Genomic DNA, 16,248 nt, shown 5'->3' with positions numbered 1-16,248 from the left:
TATAATACGACCAAAAAATAAGTAATTATTATAAATACATTAAAATACCAATTTTTTATATAATACGAATTATACTTTTTTAACTAATATTGGATTGTCAAAATCTATGTTAACATAAAATATTTTTAATATATGTCAGAAGAAAAATAAACACAATATAATTATATAACCGAATCATTTGATTATATATTAACTTGTAACACATTGAATTAATCATGTAACTGTCTTTCTTCTAACAAAAAAAGAAAACCCATTCATTGAATACATTATAGTTTCATTACTGCTTATTCCCAATATTTCTTTCACTATTTTCTAGAAAGAGTTTTTAGAGCATTAATATATTAGAGATAATATTTCGAAATTTGGAAATGATATTATTAGAAAAAAAAGCATAGTTACGAATTTTAAAATAAATTTAAAAAATATCAATAAAAATATAATACATGAGATAGTTTTTAAATGGATAATTTTTTTTTATCCTTCTTAAAATTAACTATTCCTTTTTAATCCTTTTAAAAATACCTGAAATTCAGGAAGAGAGAGAGAGAGAGAGAGTGGAGCTCTGATTCTCATGTTGAGGAAATGCTAGAAAACCAAAGAGCTTAAAAAGCTCATTCTGATTTTGAGATCACATCAAAAGCTTTTCTTTCTTTCTTTTTTCCTTTAAAAGAAAATTCGTCACCATTATTTCCCCTCGAAAGCTAAAAACAGGAGCAGCCAATCCAACCAAAGGTAAGTTCATGTTAATATATTTCATCATGAAATCAATCATAATGCATAAAAAAAAAAAATCTCGAGTGTGATTTGTATCTTATTAGATTTTTCATTTTATAAATTAAAATTTTCGATCAAATTTGATTATATTTAACTTGGTATATTATATTTAAATTTTATTTATATACTCGATTATACTCTATATTTTGAAATTTAACTTTTAGAATACTATTTCAGTTTTTTTTATTTACTAAAATTATTATTTTTGCTTTTACAAAAAAATGTGTTTTTTAATGGTAAACTACGATTCCTTCTAACACTTATAATAATTATTTTAAAATTTTAATCTTATTTTCTTTTCTCTTTTTTTTAATTGCGAGTTTTGTGAACGGTTCATCTTTCGTTTTTTTATGAGCTTAAATAAACAATAAAAAAAATACAATAATTTTATGGGGGGGAGGGATTGTTAATAAGCATGTAGTGACATGGATTAAAAATGATAAATACAGAAAGAAAAGTTGATAAATGCATTATTCTTTTCGAGTTCAGTAAGAATATATTTCTAAAATAATTATTAAATAATTCTTAGCTGGATTTTATAGAGACCATGTACGTTTTTCTTCTGTCTTTTAAATTTCCTTTTTCATTGATAAGACATTAAACAAATGTTGGCATTTCAAAAAAGAAAAACTAAAAATATTAAATATATTTGATTTTTAAGCGTTACAAAATAATTTCAGTATATCACAAACATTATTACTTCGTTTGTTTTATGATTTTAATTTTTTTTAAAGTTAAGAAAATGAAGAATAATTTTGTGAATTTGATTAATTAATCCTATAACATTAATTAAAGATAAATAAAATAACATTAAAGTGAAGACTGTCACATTTAGGTGTATTTGATAAATTATTAAAGTTACTGTCACATTTAGGTGTATTTGATAAATTATTAAAGTTTTTAAATATATTTTTTTAACATTTAATATTTTAAATATATTTGATAATTATTTTAATTTTTTACTTCATATAATATTTTCAACAATAAAGTGTAACTACTTATGTAAAAAATATTAAATTGATTTTATTTTATTAAAAATTAAAATAAAATATTTAAAAAAATAAGATATTCAAATTATCATATTTATTTTTAATCCAAAACTATTCAAAATAATATAAAATATTATATTAGTAAGATTAAAATTTAGAACTAAATATTTTTTTATTTTACTAATCGTTTTTTTAATATAAATTTAGCACTTTTAAAATTTAGCTATAAAAAAATTAGTACTTAATTTTTTAGCACTTAAGTTTTCAGTTTATCAAATACACCCTAATATACCATTTATGTTAAATTATAAAAATAAATAATATATTAATAATATTTTTCTTAAATATCATCATAAATAATGTTTAATGTTCTAATATATATACCGTTATCGTATCTTGAGTAGACCTGCTTATGGGTTGAGCCGCTCGCCTAGACCCAAAGGCCCATTTGGAAAATGGGTTCAGTAAAAATTTAAGCTTTTTTTCTATATAGGTCGGGCTTTGGGTAAAATTTATTGGCCCGAGCTTGGTCCTGATATTATGTTATAAAACAATACTATATTAATCATATATGTTAAATAATAATTATATATATTTATATTTATATTTATATTAAATTACTCACTTAATAACAATTAAACTTATTACCCAAAACCTAAAAAGAATTACCCAACTAAAAATATTAAATATTATATTTAATACAATAAAATATTTATATATTTATTTGTGTTTTTTAATACAATAAAAAAAGTTATTATATTTATAGTATTGTTTTTAATATAAATACTGATAACAAATTTATTTTAGCATTTTTTTAGTCATTATTTTTTTTAATTTAATTTTAAATAAAATTTAATCTTAAAAATTAAATATGGACGGGCCAAATCTAAATTTTTTTTAGTCAAGTTTGAAAAAAATAAATCCATTTCTTGTTTATATTATTTCTATAACTTATCAACATTTTTCAGATTTTGGTATCACAACATTGTTGGGATCAAAGTTTAAAAAAAATTTTAAATATTGCTTTATTCCAATATGAAATAATGGAAAGTATCGATGTTGTGGGTCTAGTGACATGGAACTTTATGTACTTTAAGTGAAGCTTTTAAGTTTTGTTGATAGAAAATATAACGTTAATGGTTGAATTTATCCAATAATAAATTTAATTATAATTTAATGTGATTATTGAAGATTAAAAAATTTAATATATATAGTGTTCGTAAATAAATAAAATTTATTTTTTATTTAATGTTATGTGCTAATCACTCAAGATAGTAATATGTTATATTAGTATCCCGTTAAAAAAAATAAAATTTTTAATAGTATTGACTAATTCACACAATTATTTTATTTAAAATGATTAAATTAAAAAAAACCAAAATTGAACCGACTTTATTTTAAAGAGATCAGGGAGGTAATTTTACCCTTGTTTCAAAACTAAAATAGGTACGCCGAAAGAGACAGACATTTGCTTATTTATTTATGTAATTCAAAACTAAAATAGGTACGCCGAAAGAGACAGACATTTGCTTATTTATTTATGTAATTTATTATGATCAGTAGTAATAGGAAATGGAAAGAAAAATATTATTGAACGGGGTATTACTGTCTCCGGTGTCTCGTCTCAGTCACATTTCCATTTTCAAGCACCCCACGCCTTCCTTCTTTTTTCTTTAATTTTCTTGTTCGTGTTACATATTTTTTAAATTATTTTTGGGCTCATATTTTAATTATTTTTTCGTTAATAGTATTATATCTACCATTTTTACTATTTAAGCTAAAAAAGCTTTAAATCACAAGACAAACTTGGTTACAAGGAAATTTTATTTTAAAAAAAAAAGGAAATAAGTTGGCATTTTATTGTAATTTAAGAAACTTTCCATTGTTGTTAACCTGCTAAAAACAGGGAGGTTTAGGTAATCTCAGAAAATTTTACAAAAATTGCATATCAAAATTCCACGCGCCCAATCCAAATTCTCACACACTCTCCATCTATGTCAAACCTTCATTGGTTCTTCATCTCACCCCCACTTATGCGCGTGAGGTTTCCGGTTAACTACAAGTGTTGCTGAATTATTACAGAGATAAAAATGCATGTAAGAAGGGGGGAGGGGACTCAGTTCACTGTACATATAACTTTATAGCATTTAAAAAAAAAATAAAGCTCTAAAAACTTTCATCTCAACATTGTACAGATTTTATTCAATGCGTCAGATTTTAGAGAGAGAGAGGAAGAGAGAAATGATTGAAGAAATTCAAATGGAGGGGAATTCACATAGAGGAAAAGGAAGATCTGCAAGGAAAAAGAAGAACGCCATTGATGAAGGAGAAAAAGAAGGTGGGGATTTGATGGAGTGTTCAGGCAAGTATTGTGGATCATGCACCGCTGCTGTAATCGCCGATTGTGTCGCAATCTGTTGTTGCCCTTGTGCTTTGCTCAACTTTTTGACACTTGCATTGATTAAGCTACCGTGGAAGATGGGGAGGAGGTGTTTGGGGTTCGGGAAAATGAAGAGAAAACGCAAGAAAACAAGTGGTACTGTTAATGAAGGTGACGGGAATTTCAAAGGGAGGGTAAGGGTAGAACAGGAAATCTGGGAATTTCCAGCAGGATTTGAAGAAGAAGAAGAAATGGGGAAATTTGGTGCCAGATTTGAAGCCGAGAGTGTTTGGTTAGAGCTGTATCAGATTGGCCATTGGGGTTTTGGGAGGGTTTCTTTCACTGGTATTTAATCTTTTTCTTTGTTTAAAAAAAATAAAAATATATGTACATTTGTACTTAGGATTTTGTAAAGTTTGAAAGTTTTCAGAATTATTTTCTCGGAAAAAAGAGGGGGTATTTTAGTTTAGGGTGGGAAAATTAACATCAGAATTTAGCTGGGATTTTCTCCCTTGATTAGATTAATACATGGTAATTTGTAAGGAATTCGTAAGAAAAACATTATATATATAGTAGTTTTTATAATTTCTCCTGCATTTGTGATTGTTTGAATTGTAGTTAATAATAAAAACTTGTAATATTAGGATCTTTGACTTTAAACTCTAGGATTTATGTTTGAGTTGTAGTAAATTTTTATTTTTATTTTTATTTTACAAATCATAAGCTACGCTCTGATTATTGAAACATTATGTAGCACGAAATCTAGCATGCATAATCTCAAATTTATCACATGATAGAGGTTCTCAATCCTCAAAGGTTCTCGTGAAACTAAAAACCTGTTATCTAAAGGTGTATTAATTGTTGGATTACATGCGGAGCGCCCCAACAGATGGATAGGTTGAGTTGATCAATTCTGATGGAAAACTTTTTACTATCTAATATTTTAGACATTATATCTAGATGACATTAAAAAAATGAATCTAGATAACATTCAAGAAATATAAAGTCAAAATAGGTAGATACGTAGAAAGAGAAAATGATTTGAAAAACAAGACATCCAGATGCAAACGAATTGCAAAGTGAAACTATCATCAAATCAATAATCAACTATGGAAATAATCATGATGTGATCAATGATGAATGCAACCATTAATAAAGACAAGCTACCATTAAAGCAAGTCAATGACGTGAAAAAAATCATTAATTCAACTATGCAACATGAAAAAAACCATGTTCATGACAAAGATAAGATCCTTATCAACAAACTGTGCGGGATTCAAAAAGAATTAAATAGAGTTTTGTAATTATATTATAAATAGAGGATGAAAGAGTCTAAACAAGACATCGATTGTAACCTTACCTTTCTTTTCTTTTCTTTACTTTTCTTATATAGATCGTAAAAAATTTTCCTTTTGCTCTTGTAAAACCCTTAAAGATTTCCGCAAAAATACCTAAAGACATAAAAATATCTATCTATCGAAGAAGACAAACTAGATATAAACCTTCCGTTATCTGTTTCGGCTATTTAGGCGACCTTTAACTGCTTGATTTCATGCGAAGCACCCAACAAGTGGGTAGGCCAGGTGGACCATTTGTGATAGAGGAGCCCATGATGAAGGAAGTAGACAATGTGGATTAATCCTATTAGATATATCTTTTAGGAATGGAAAGTGATTGGGTGGGAAGAATGTCACGTCAAACGCTCTAAAAAAATAGATAAGGTACGTTGATCCACATCGGAAAGAATATGAAATTCTTGGGGTATATAAGCCCATCCTATTAGACAACATCTTTGCGAGGCTTGTGATACAATCTTAACCATAAAAGTTGATGTTGAGTTAGTCCATCTAAATACAATTTTCTTCCAATCAACCCTTGTAGTATTGCAGTCTCGAAAGTGCATGTAAATTTCAAATTTACCCCCACAAAGCATACATGATGTATTTGTAGCCGAAGCAAATCTTCAACTCGTTGCTGGGACTTGACTCCTATTATTAGGAGTGGTTAAACTTCAGTTAAAACAGATCGAATTGATCTATTTTAGTAAAAGAATATATATAAATTTTGATTATTTCGGTTAATCGATCGAATTAATCGAAATATTTAAGTTCAGTTAATTTTTAAAAAATTTAGTTCAATTAATGGTTAAAAAATTAAAATTTTTGATTAATTTCAATTAATACTAATTATGTTCAATTAACTGTTTGAACATCCTAAATATTATACTATATGTTAGAATTGTGTGACCCAAATTCTAAGAGATTGCTTGCAAGTCAAGTTAAACAAAAATATATTTTCTTTCTAGAAGATTTAGTATTTATTAGTATAATATATTTAGCATTTATTAGTATAGTTTATTTGACTTACTAATTTAGCCTATAAATAGGCTCCTTTACAATCTTAGAATTAAGAGACACCCATTAGATTAGAACTCATAACACATTCAGAGAATTTTGTGTTTACGTTTGAGGGTTCTTTGTTTTTCGGGTTTTCGGGGTTTAGTTTTTATCTCCATCTTTTGTACTCTTCATTCTTTTGCCATTATAGTAAAATTATCTTTGCCCGTGATTTTTTATCCTCTTTTGAGGGGTTTTTCCACGTTAAATTTGTGTGTTCATCTTCTCAATTTCTTCTACTATTTTTACTTGTTCGTTGCTTAATCGGGACGATCCTAACAAGTGGTATCAGAGCTAGTTTAACTTTCATAGATCAGCCCGGTCAGAGATGGCAGCAACAAGGTTTGAAATTGAGAAGTTCGATGGTGAGACAAATTTCAATCTGTGGCAAGTTCGGATGATGGCAATTCTAGTTCAAAATGGCTTGAAAAAGGTTGTTACAGGGAAAAAGCCTGAGAATCTAAATCAAACAGAATAAGAAGAGCTTGATGAAAAGGCCTTGTCTGCAATCCAGTTGTGCCTCGCGAATACAGTATTGCAGGAGGTATTGATGGAGAAGACCTCATTCGCCTTGTGGAAAAGGTTAGAAACTCTTTATGCGACTAAGTCTCTGGCTAACCGTTTAGTGTTGAAACAATGTCTATTTACGTTTCGCATGAACGAAGGTGAGCTTCTTAAAGATCACATCAGTCAATTCATTACTCTTTTAAATGATTTAAAGAACGTTGAGGTTCATATTGACGATGAAGATCAAGCTATGCTATTATTGTGCTCTTTACCCTCTTCATACAAGTCTTTCAGGGAGACCCTGATTTATGGCAGAGACAAACTCTCGTTCAAAGATGTGAAGGGTCATTTGTTGAGTAGAGACAAACTCGACAATGAGTTTGATTTGAATAGCAAAGCAGATAGACAAGCTTCCGTTTTGGTAGCATCAAAGAAACGAGACAAAAGGTGTCGCTATTGCAAAAAGTTAGGTCACGTCAAAGCAGATTGTTATAAACTGCGAAATAAAAGAGCTGCTGAGAGTAACGAGGAAGATGTAGCTGGTGCTAATTTGGTCGATGAAGGCGGTGATGATTTCTTGTTAGTGTCAACGAGCGATAACTCCAAGCTTACGTCTGAGTGGATCCTAGATTCAGGATGTTCTTTCCACATGTGTCCCAATAGAGAATGGTTCTCCACATACAGTTCAGTTGAAGGTGGAGTTGTGCACATGGGAAACGATTCATCTAGTAAAATAATCGGTATTGGTACTGTTAAAATTAGGATACACGATGGGACGATTAGGACACTCTCAGATGTCAGGTATGTACCTGATTTACGAAAGAATCTCATCTCATTGAGTATTTTAGACTTGAAAGGATGCAGAATCAACATCGAGTCGAGCAACATTAAAGTATCTCGTGGAGCTCTCGTTTTGTTAAAAGGTAAAAGAACCGGCAGTCTTTATATTCTAGAAGGTTCTACAGTGACCGGTGAAATCAGACATCCCTCGTCCGTTACGGAGTCAAAGTCAACTCATTTGAAGCGGAGGCAACTTGGTCATAGGAGGGAAAAAGGTATGACCGTTTCGTTGAAGAGAGGTTCTCTTTTGGATGCAGGTTTTGAAAAGTTAGGGCACTGTATTCGTGAAAATCAGACCCGGGTTAGTTTTGATTTGGCAGTGCACGAGTCGAAGGCTAGAAGTCTTCCAGCTTCTAAGCATAGATTCGACTCAGTTAATTCCCTGCATAGTTCAAGATAGGCCCGTGGCGGGTTTTGGCAAAGATGGCATTGAAAGAATTCGTGTCAAGGTGGAGATTGTTAGAATTGTGTGACCCAAATTCTAAGAGATTGCTTGCAAGTCAAGTTAAACAAAAATATATTTTCTTTCTAGAAGATTTAGTATTTATTAGTATAATATATTTAGCATTTATTAGTATAGTTTATTTGACTTACTAATTTAGCCTATAAATAGGCTCCTTTATAATCTTAGAATTAAGAGACACTCATTAGATTAGAACTCATAACACATTCAGAGAATTTTGTGTTTACGTTTGAGGGTTCTTTGTTTTTCGGGTTTTCGGGGTTTAGTTTTTATCTCCATCTTTTGTACTCTTCATTCTTTTGTCATTATAGTAAAATTATCTTTGCCCGTGGTTTTTTATCCTCTTTTGAGGGGTTTTTCCACGTTAAATTTGTGTGTTCATCTTCTCAATTTCTTCTACTATTTTTACTTGTTCGTTGCTTAATCGGGACGATCCTAACACTATATTTTTATAAATGTATTTAATCTTACCTTTTGGATGATATTAATCAAGATGATATAAATAGATAATAGAGTATTTATTTTTAAAGTGATTTGAAAAATAATATAAAATCCAATGAGTAGATAATTTGTTAGCTTTAAAAAATAATTTAAAAAAGTATTATAATTATAGTTTTTAAAAAATACTTTTAAAACATTTTTTAAAATGTTACCATTTATCAATTAATTGTTATCATTTTTGTGTAAAATAAGAAAAGTTAACTAAACAAGAAATCTTATCACTTGCGTATGCGTATGCGTATGAAAACCATGAATTTAAAATACAGATGTGTGTTTAAGAAATACATACAAAAAAATAGTGAAATGTATAGTTTGAAACTAATTAATCATAATAACACATGAAATATGTATAATATTAAAATAAAAAATAGATTAAATTGTGAGTAAAACGAAATTAAAACACATAAATACATCAAATTAACAATATTAAATGCACTACAAATTTTTTTATCACAGTGTTGTTATCAATTGTGAAATGGTGTTGAATTGACTTGTGACACCAACTCAATGGTGACATAATTTATATACACAAATTTGGTGAGGAAATAACATTCCAAGTTAAAAGTTAATATTTTTAAAGTTTACTAAAGAATTATTATTGGTGTAGTGCTAATAACTAATTTGTTTATAAATTCATTAAATATAGATTTAATCCCTAAATATGTTAATTGTAGTTTTTTTATTATTTAAAAATTATATAAATGCATGAAAAAATAAAAAGACTACCAAAATAATAATAGTAGTAATTTAATAAAAATATATTAATACTTTATTAATCGAATTGGTATTATTAACCATTAACACCAATCTAATCAATATCTTATTAATAATATAAATATTAGTAAGTTACGCGTAACACTTGTTACAATATTAAAACGATACATTACATTGTTACTTAAAATGTTTGTATATCTTATTATATAATATACATTAAATTTATACCTTATAAAAACAAACTTTCAACAATAATTTTTTTAAAATTTGATATATTTTAAAGTTTTTAATTGGTTATAAGCTCCATGTTATCAAATAACTTGTTTTCTCTCTCTCTCTCTTTCTTGGTCATGGTGATTCCAAATCTGATTAGAACCGGTAGTTTTTTACCAGAAGCTTGTAATTTAGTTTTTGATGCAGTTAGGGAAAACAATTCTTAATTGTTGGTACCAAAAATAAAGTCGTTGATTCGGTAGCGCGGGCTGCAATAAGGGCTCGGTGTCATTATGTTAATAAAAAATGGCTCAGTTGTATGATAACAAATTGATCCACTACAGAAACGAGGCTTCATAAGTTCGGGAACTTGAGAACAGAACAAAAGACGGGGGACTCAACCGTCTTTCGAAAAGAGATGCAACTATGTTGAAGAGACAATTATCTCGCTTGCAAACAGATCTGGGCGGGATTAAATATATGACGAGATTTCCTGATATTGTAATCATCGTTGATCATCAAGAAGAATATACGGCTCTGTGAGAATGTATCACTTTGGGAATTCCAACAATTTGTTTAATCGATACAAATAGCAATCCTGATCTAGCAGATATTTCGATTCCAACAAATGATGACGCTATAGCTTCAATTCAATTAATTCTTAACAAATTAGTCATCGTCGTTCGTTTTAGATAAATTAAGTGAAGTAGTCAAATTAGAATGTGACATGTAGACAAAATAGGGACCTTCCACTTTAATAATTCTAAATTTTTTTTAGAAAAACTTAAAAATTCCAGGAAAAATATAAGAAATATATATTATAAAAATTTAAAAATTAATGTATATAATTCAAAAATAAAAATAAGAAATTAGCTAATATTTCAAAAAATTAAAAAATGGGAAAATATTAAAAAAATAAAAAAATAAAAAATTATCGATGTTGATCAATAACGATGCAATGAGAGCCATTTGTTTGAATTTTTATAATATTTTTTCCCTTTTCCAAAATTTTGAAATCTAAATATTCTTTTAATTTTCGAATTTTATTCATATTCAATTTTTGAATTTCTATAATATATATTTTTAAAAATATATATTTTTTGAATTTTTAAATTAATTAAGGAAAAAGATTAAAGCGAGATCAGGAATTTTTTAAAAAGTTAAAATTAAATTATAGTTTTTATGATAATAAAAATATAATTTTGTTGTTTTAATAATCTATATATTTATTAAGCGAATTTATTAGTTGAACGTGTCACATATTTTGACACTGTTAAAGAACCTAAATTTGATCGGGGTTGGGTCGAAAAGACTACAAATGTACTGCGGCTTCCTACCTCTTCGGTCTTTCTTTCGTAGAAAACACTGCAAAAGTGATAGAATAGAAAAACTAAAAAATAGCAAAAAGTAAAAAATAAAAATCTTATTTCTTCTCGAAAGTGCGATCCTCGTTCATCTTCTTCGAACCGGCGCCGTCAGGTACTTCGATTGCCATAAATTCTCGCTTCATATTATCATATCTGATTTTTATTTTTGTGGTTTTAATTGGTTCTCTCGATCCCTTGATAAAAGAAGGGGTGGGAATTAGGGTTCTAAGTTATCGTTTACCACCTTTCCCAATTTTAGGGTTAGGGTTTTGATTCCTTATTAGCAGAATATGATGGAGATTTTTTTTCACGTTGTTCTTGAACCTGAGTTTGATTGAATGCGAATGTAGAGTTTTTGGGTTGTTAGTTTATTCTCGATTTTAATGCTTTTGTTTCAAATTAAAATAAATAAATAAAATATAAGGACCAAATTCAATAAAAATGTAATATTAAGTTATTGTATAATGCAAATTGACTTGTAACTCATAAGATATTATAATAAAAATTTCTAACATTCAAATTTGTCAGAAGATGGAAAAGAACTCGATCATGATGCTAAAATGTAATAACTTAATGTCGGAGTTGAAAGTTTCACTAGTCTATCGAGATAGGATACAATTAGTGATATTACCGCGACTGAGCAATCAAAGTAGTGAAAATGGCTTTGTGTTAGGCTCTAAGTGGTGAGAATTGACAAAATTTTTAGAGAAGTGACAATTATAAGCAAGATCTTATATAAAAACCACATAATTAATCAACATTGCTTGGATTTAAATGTCTCATACATGCATATATTTAAAAATTCTCCAATTTCCTTGTCTCTGGATGGTCCTAACAGTATCATATCCTTTTGCCTGTTTTTTGAGATGCATCAGTCACCGATGCTTAAAAATGAAGAGTCAACGCAACTTAAAGAGTAAAGTCAAATAAATGAACGAGACAACATTATAAAATCAACATAAATTTGAATCAAAGTTACTTGAACACAAAATTTCATGATTTCAAGGTCTTCTTTTTCCTTTCTTTTTGTTATTAACACAGAATGTCATTAGCAAGGACAAACTATAAAAGCATAGGAGAAAATGATTAGTCTGTGTCCACCATTTTAGCTGTGTTTGGTAGCTGGTTCTAGTGTTTCAAGCAAAAGAAAAACTGAAACATTTTCCTACACTTTTAACCTCCAGAGAAATGGTTCTCTTTAACGAAGCAAAAGCAGAACAGAGTGTTTTGCTAAACTGTTCAGCCATAAGAGAAATGGTTCTAGTTATTAAAACAAAAACAGGACTGACACTGAACATTTTGCTTGACTGATTAGCTGCCTGATAATAAGGGTCTAGTTTTTACCTATTTATAAAGAACGAAAAAGAATCTCATAAATGAACTGACTTTTCCATCTCTCACTTATTATCCATTCATGGAATCATAAAGCCATTGTTTAAGAATTGCAATGGACAAAGGAGAAATTTGTGAATGATCCTAGTGCTGTAATCTAGGATCAGGAGATGTGAATGATGTTTCTTTACAGATATCATTTTTGATACATTGACATACAAATTTTCAACTTCACAAGCAGGTCACATGCTTTCTTCGTTTTAGTTTTTATTTTCTTAATATATGTTTCTTAGATAGGCTAATTTTTTTTCTTGTTCACAAATTAACAATATCTATTTTTTTTACCCAATAATATTTATAGGCATGTTTGGGGTTTTCTCTCTCTTTTTTTTAATGGATGTATTAGTTCACTTTTTTTTTGGATTATATTTAATAAACTCCATTTTCTATGCACTCTTGGAGTTTTAAATTTCTATCAACAGGAATAAGAATCTAACATATGTTCTCTTTGTTATATTAATTTTTTTAGTATTTTTTTATTATTCCTTACAGAAATGTGTTATTTTGCTAAATTTACTAGTGAAAATTTACCATGTATCGGAGATAATTCTATTTAAACAGTATAAAAACTGGATTAATTCAACCCTTAAAAAAGAGAAAAAACCAAAACCAAAACCAAATAATTGAAGAACTTCTTAATGAATGCATTGCAGTTCTTGGAAGAGCAAATAATGGACTTAACATCCTCATCTTCTTCACCTCCCCAAAATTCCAGCAAAGATTTTGTCAATATGATTAATCACCATCAAAATGAAGATATTCACAATCAAGGCTCTGGGTTTAGTTCTGGTAATAAAGGGATTAATAACAAAGAAGAGATCCTTCCCAGCTATGATTTCCAGCCACTCCGACCTGTTTCAGCTAGCCTTGATGCCCTGGGAGTTAATAATAATTCCAGGTCTTGCAGTTCAATTGATGCTAAAATTAAGGTAAATCTTTAACCTCCTATTTTTTCTACTTTTTTGTTATTTAAAGTTTGGGTTTTCCGAGGAATTTATTTTTTAGTTTTATTTTGTGTTATTGTTTGATCAATAGATATATATGTATATTTTCAAATTGATTCAATTAAAGTTGCTTGTAAACTTTTTTTTTCTTCAATTTTTTTAGTTTTGTGGGATTATTTTATAAAATGTAGTTTGAGTAATGATCTTATGTATCTGGTGATAATTTTTTAGAAGTTAACCTTACTATGTACTACTTGGAGTATTTTTTATAATTTTTGGGATTTATTCAATGAAATGTGGTTTGATTAATAATCTTCTGGGTTTGGAATTAATTTTTGACAGTTAACCTTACTACATGTGAGTTTTTTGAGATTGCTATTTTTTTGGTTAATGACTTTTTCTTTTTTGTTATGGTTAGATTAGTAAACTTTTATTGGTATCAACTTAATTTCTTAGTAGTTAAGAGATACAGTTGGGTTTCTTCTACTGCATTATTGTTTACCTGTATTTTTCCTTGCTTTGGGCAGAAGTATGGTTCTCTTGACTCTATTGAACCTGTAAAAGACATTTTAGAAAAGGACCAAAAAGGCTTTGACACATCTTTAGTGGCTGCAATTGATCGAACCATGAAGAAACATACTGATAATTTGATGCACATGTTAGAAGGTGTTGGTGACCGACTTACACAGCTGGAGAGTAGAACCAGTAACCTTGAGACTTCTGTGGATGATTTAAAGATGTCTGTAGGAAACAATCATGGAAGCATTGATGGGAAAATGAGACAGCTGGAGAACATTTTAAAAGAGGTATTTTCTTTTTTTTGGAAAAGTAAAAGAGATGTTTTCTTAAACAAACTTATGGTATTTGGTTTTGTTGTGGCTGCCGTTGGTATGTAACGGAAGAATTAGATGTAAATTGTTTAGCTTGTTAGCTCAAGTCCCACAGCTGTGATTGATGATGATTTTAAGAGCTGTCAGAAATAGATCTACGTAGTGTATTTTTTTAGCTCAAGTGGCCGTTATTGACTTAGCAGTCAAATAAGTAAATTGCATAGGTATCCTTGATATATTATATGAAGTTGTCACACCATCTAAACACTTGATTTTGTGTTATGTTCTTGGTCTCTTTAAATTGGAACCTGATTGTCTATATCGCTCTATGTCTTCATCCATTATCAAGAAATCATATCTAGATTCCAAAGCTAAGGTGGATTTCTCATCCACTTTCACTAAATCCTAGGGATATGTTATTCACCAGCAAGATCTTCTTGTGACTCCATAGAAAATATGTCTGATTATTCATGGCACTTAAGAGACTTGCTAAGAGGAGTAATTTGATCACTGGTTTGAGTGATTATTTCTTGTTTTGACCAATCATGTGCAGGTGCAAACAGAGGTGCATGTTGTAAAAGAAAAGCAGGAGAGTGTTGAAGCTCTTTTACAGCATGCAAAGCTGCAGGAGACCAAGATGGACCAGCCATCAGAAACTCATAACACTGCACATATAGGTTCCATGCAACAAGCTGCATCTGCTCCTTTTCAATCTCACCAACAGCTTCCATTGGCTGCCTCTTTTCCGCAATCGCTTTCTTCCGTTCCTCCTCCTCCGCCTCCTACTGTTCCTCCTCCAGCTCTTCCCCAGCAAAATTTGCCACCTCCAGTCCAGCATCCAGACCAATTCCCTCAGAGCCAAGTTCCTTCTGTCCCTCAACGAGATGCTTACTATACTCCCCCTGCCCAAACTCAGGAGATTCCAAGTCAGCAATTCTCGATGCCTCCTACTCAGCAAGTTCCTTCTGTCCCTCAGCGAGATGCTTACTATCCACCGCCTGGCCAAACTCAGGAGGCTCCAAGTCAACACTTCCCAATGCCTCCTACACAGCAGCAACATCCCCCTCCTGCAGCACCGACTCATCAGCCATATCAACCGGCCCCTCCACTGCAGTACTCTCAACCACCACAGCCCCTTCAAGGCCAACCTTCCATGGGCCACCATCCTGATGAGGCAGCTTATGTTCCTTCTCAGACCTATCCACCAAACCTGCGCCAGCCACCCTCTCAGCAACCCAGTGGCCCTCCGTCCTCCCAACAGTATTTTGGGACTCCACCTCAAATGCATGAGCCACCATCTCGAAGGCCTGGTCCAGGATTTTCTACTGGATATGTCCCACAATCTGGGCCTAGTGAACAATATGCTTATGGTGGATCACCTCCACAGTATGGCAGTGCCTCCCCAATGAAATTGCAGCAGCTCCCCTCTTCTACTGGAAGTGGTTATCCGCAGCTTCCGACAGCTAGGGTACTACCACATGCATTACCTACTGTATCCGGGGGTGGTGGTGAATCAGCTCCGTCTGGACCTGGAAACAGGGTTCCCATTGATGATGTGGTGGACAAGGTAACCGGCATGGGATTTCCTAGAGACCATGTTAGAGCAACAGTTAGAAAGTTGACGGAGAATGGCCAGTCGGTTGACCTCAATGTGGTGTTGGATAAGCTAATGAATGATAGTGATATACAGCCACCGAGAGCTTGGTTTGGCAGGTAAACCTGTGGTATCTTTAATTCAGTCATGTATAGAAATTATCACTTGATTCTCATTGTACTTGTTTGGAGCTCAAGGGCCTATTTCACTCCCTCTTAATTGCTTTTAGGTTTTCCACTTACCCCTCTTTTTCACCTTTCTTGTTTGACTGTCGAGGTTTTCTTTTTAAATAACATTTGTGTATACTTCAATAATTTGAATTGAATTGTGAACTTTTCATTTTG

At 30.5% G+C, this 16,248-nt stretch overlaps 2 protein-coding genes across 3 annotated transcripts; both read left to right on the top strand.

Annotated features, from left to right (window-relative positions):
* Nucleotides 1-647: 647 nt before the first annotated feature.
* Nucleotides 648-4,739, top strand: LOC107911228 (uncharacterized). Its single transcript, XM_016839103.2, has 2 exons — nt 648-732; nt 3,959-4,739. Exon 2 carries the CDS (start codon nt 3,969-3,971, stop codon nt 4,494-4,496), a length of 528 nt encoding a protein of 175 aa, XP_016694592.1. The 5' UTR covers nt 648-732; nt 3,959-3,968; the 3' UTR covers nt 4,497-4,739.
* Nucleotides 4,740-11,046: 6,307 nt separating this feature from the next.
* Nucleotides 11,047-16,229, top strand: LOC107911776 (proline-rich protein 4). Of its 2 annotated transcripts, XM_016839700.2 has the most exons (4): nt 11,047-11,256; nt 13,190-13,465; nt 14,008-14,286; nt 14,864-16,229. In XM_016839700.2, exons 2-4 carry the CDS (start codon nt 13,208-13,210, stop codon nt 16,025-16,027), a joined length of 1,701 nt encoding a protein of 566 aa, XP_016695189.1. In that variant the 5' UTR covers nt 11,047-11,256; nt 13,190-13,207; the 3' UTR covers nt 16,028-16,229. The 2 variants fall into 2 exon arrangements, with proteins under 2 accessions (XP_016695189.1, XP_040961660.1); XM_041105726.1 differs by lacking the exon at nt 11,047-11,256 and having other exon boundaries at nt 13,160-13,465.
* The last annotated feature ends 19 nt before the right edge of the window (nt 16,230-16,248 follow it).

The sequence above is a fragment of the Gossypium hirsutum genome, chromosome D11 (genome assembly GCF_007990345.1).
Source record: "Gossypium hirsutum isolate 1008001.06 chromosome D11, Gossypium_hirsutum_v2.1, whole genome shotgun sequence".
Taxonomy (NCBI): Eukaryota; Viridiplantae; Streptophyta; class Magnoliopsida; order Malvales; family Malvaceae; genus Gossypium; species Gossypium hirsutum.
The sequence above is the reverse complement of the archived record's forward strand: the minus strand, read 5'-3'. Positions and strand labels throughout refer to the sequence as shown.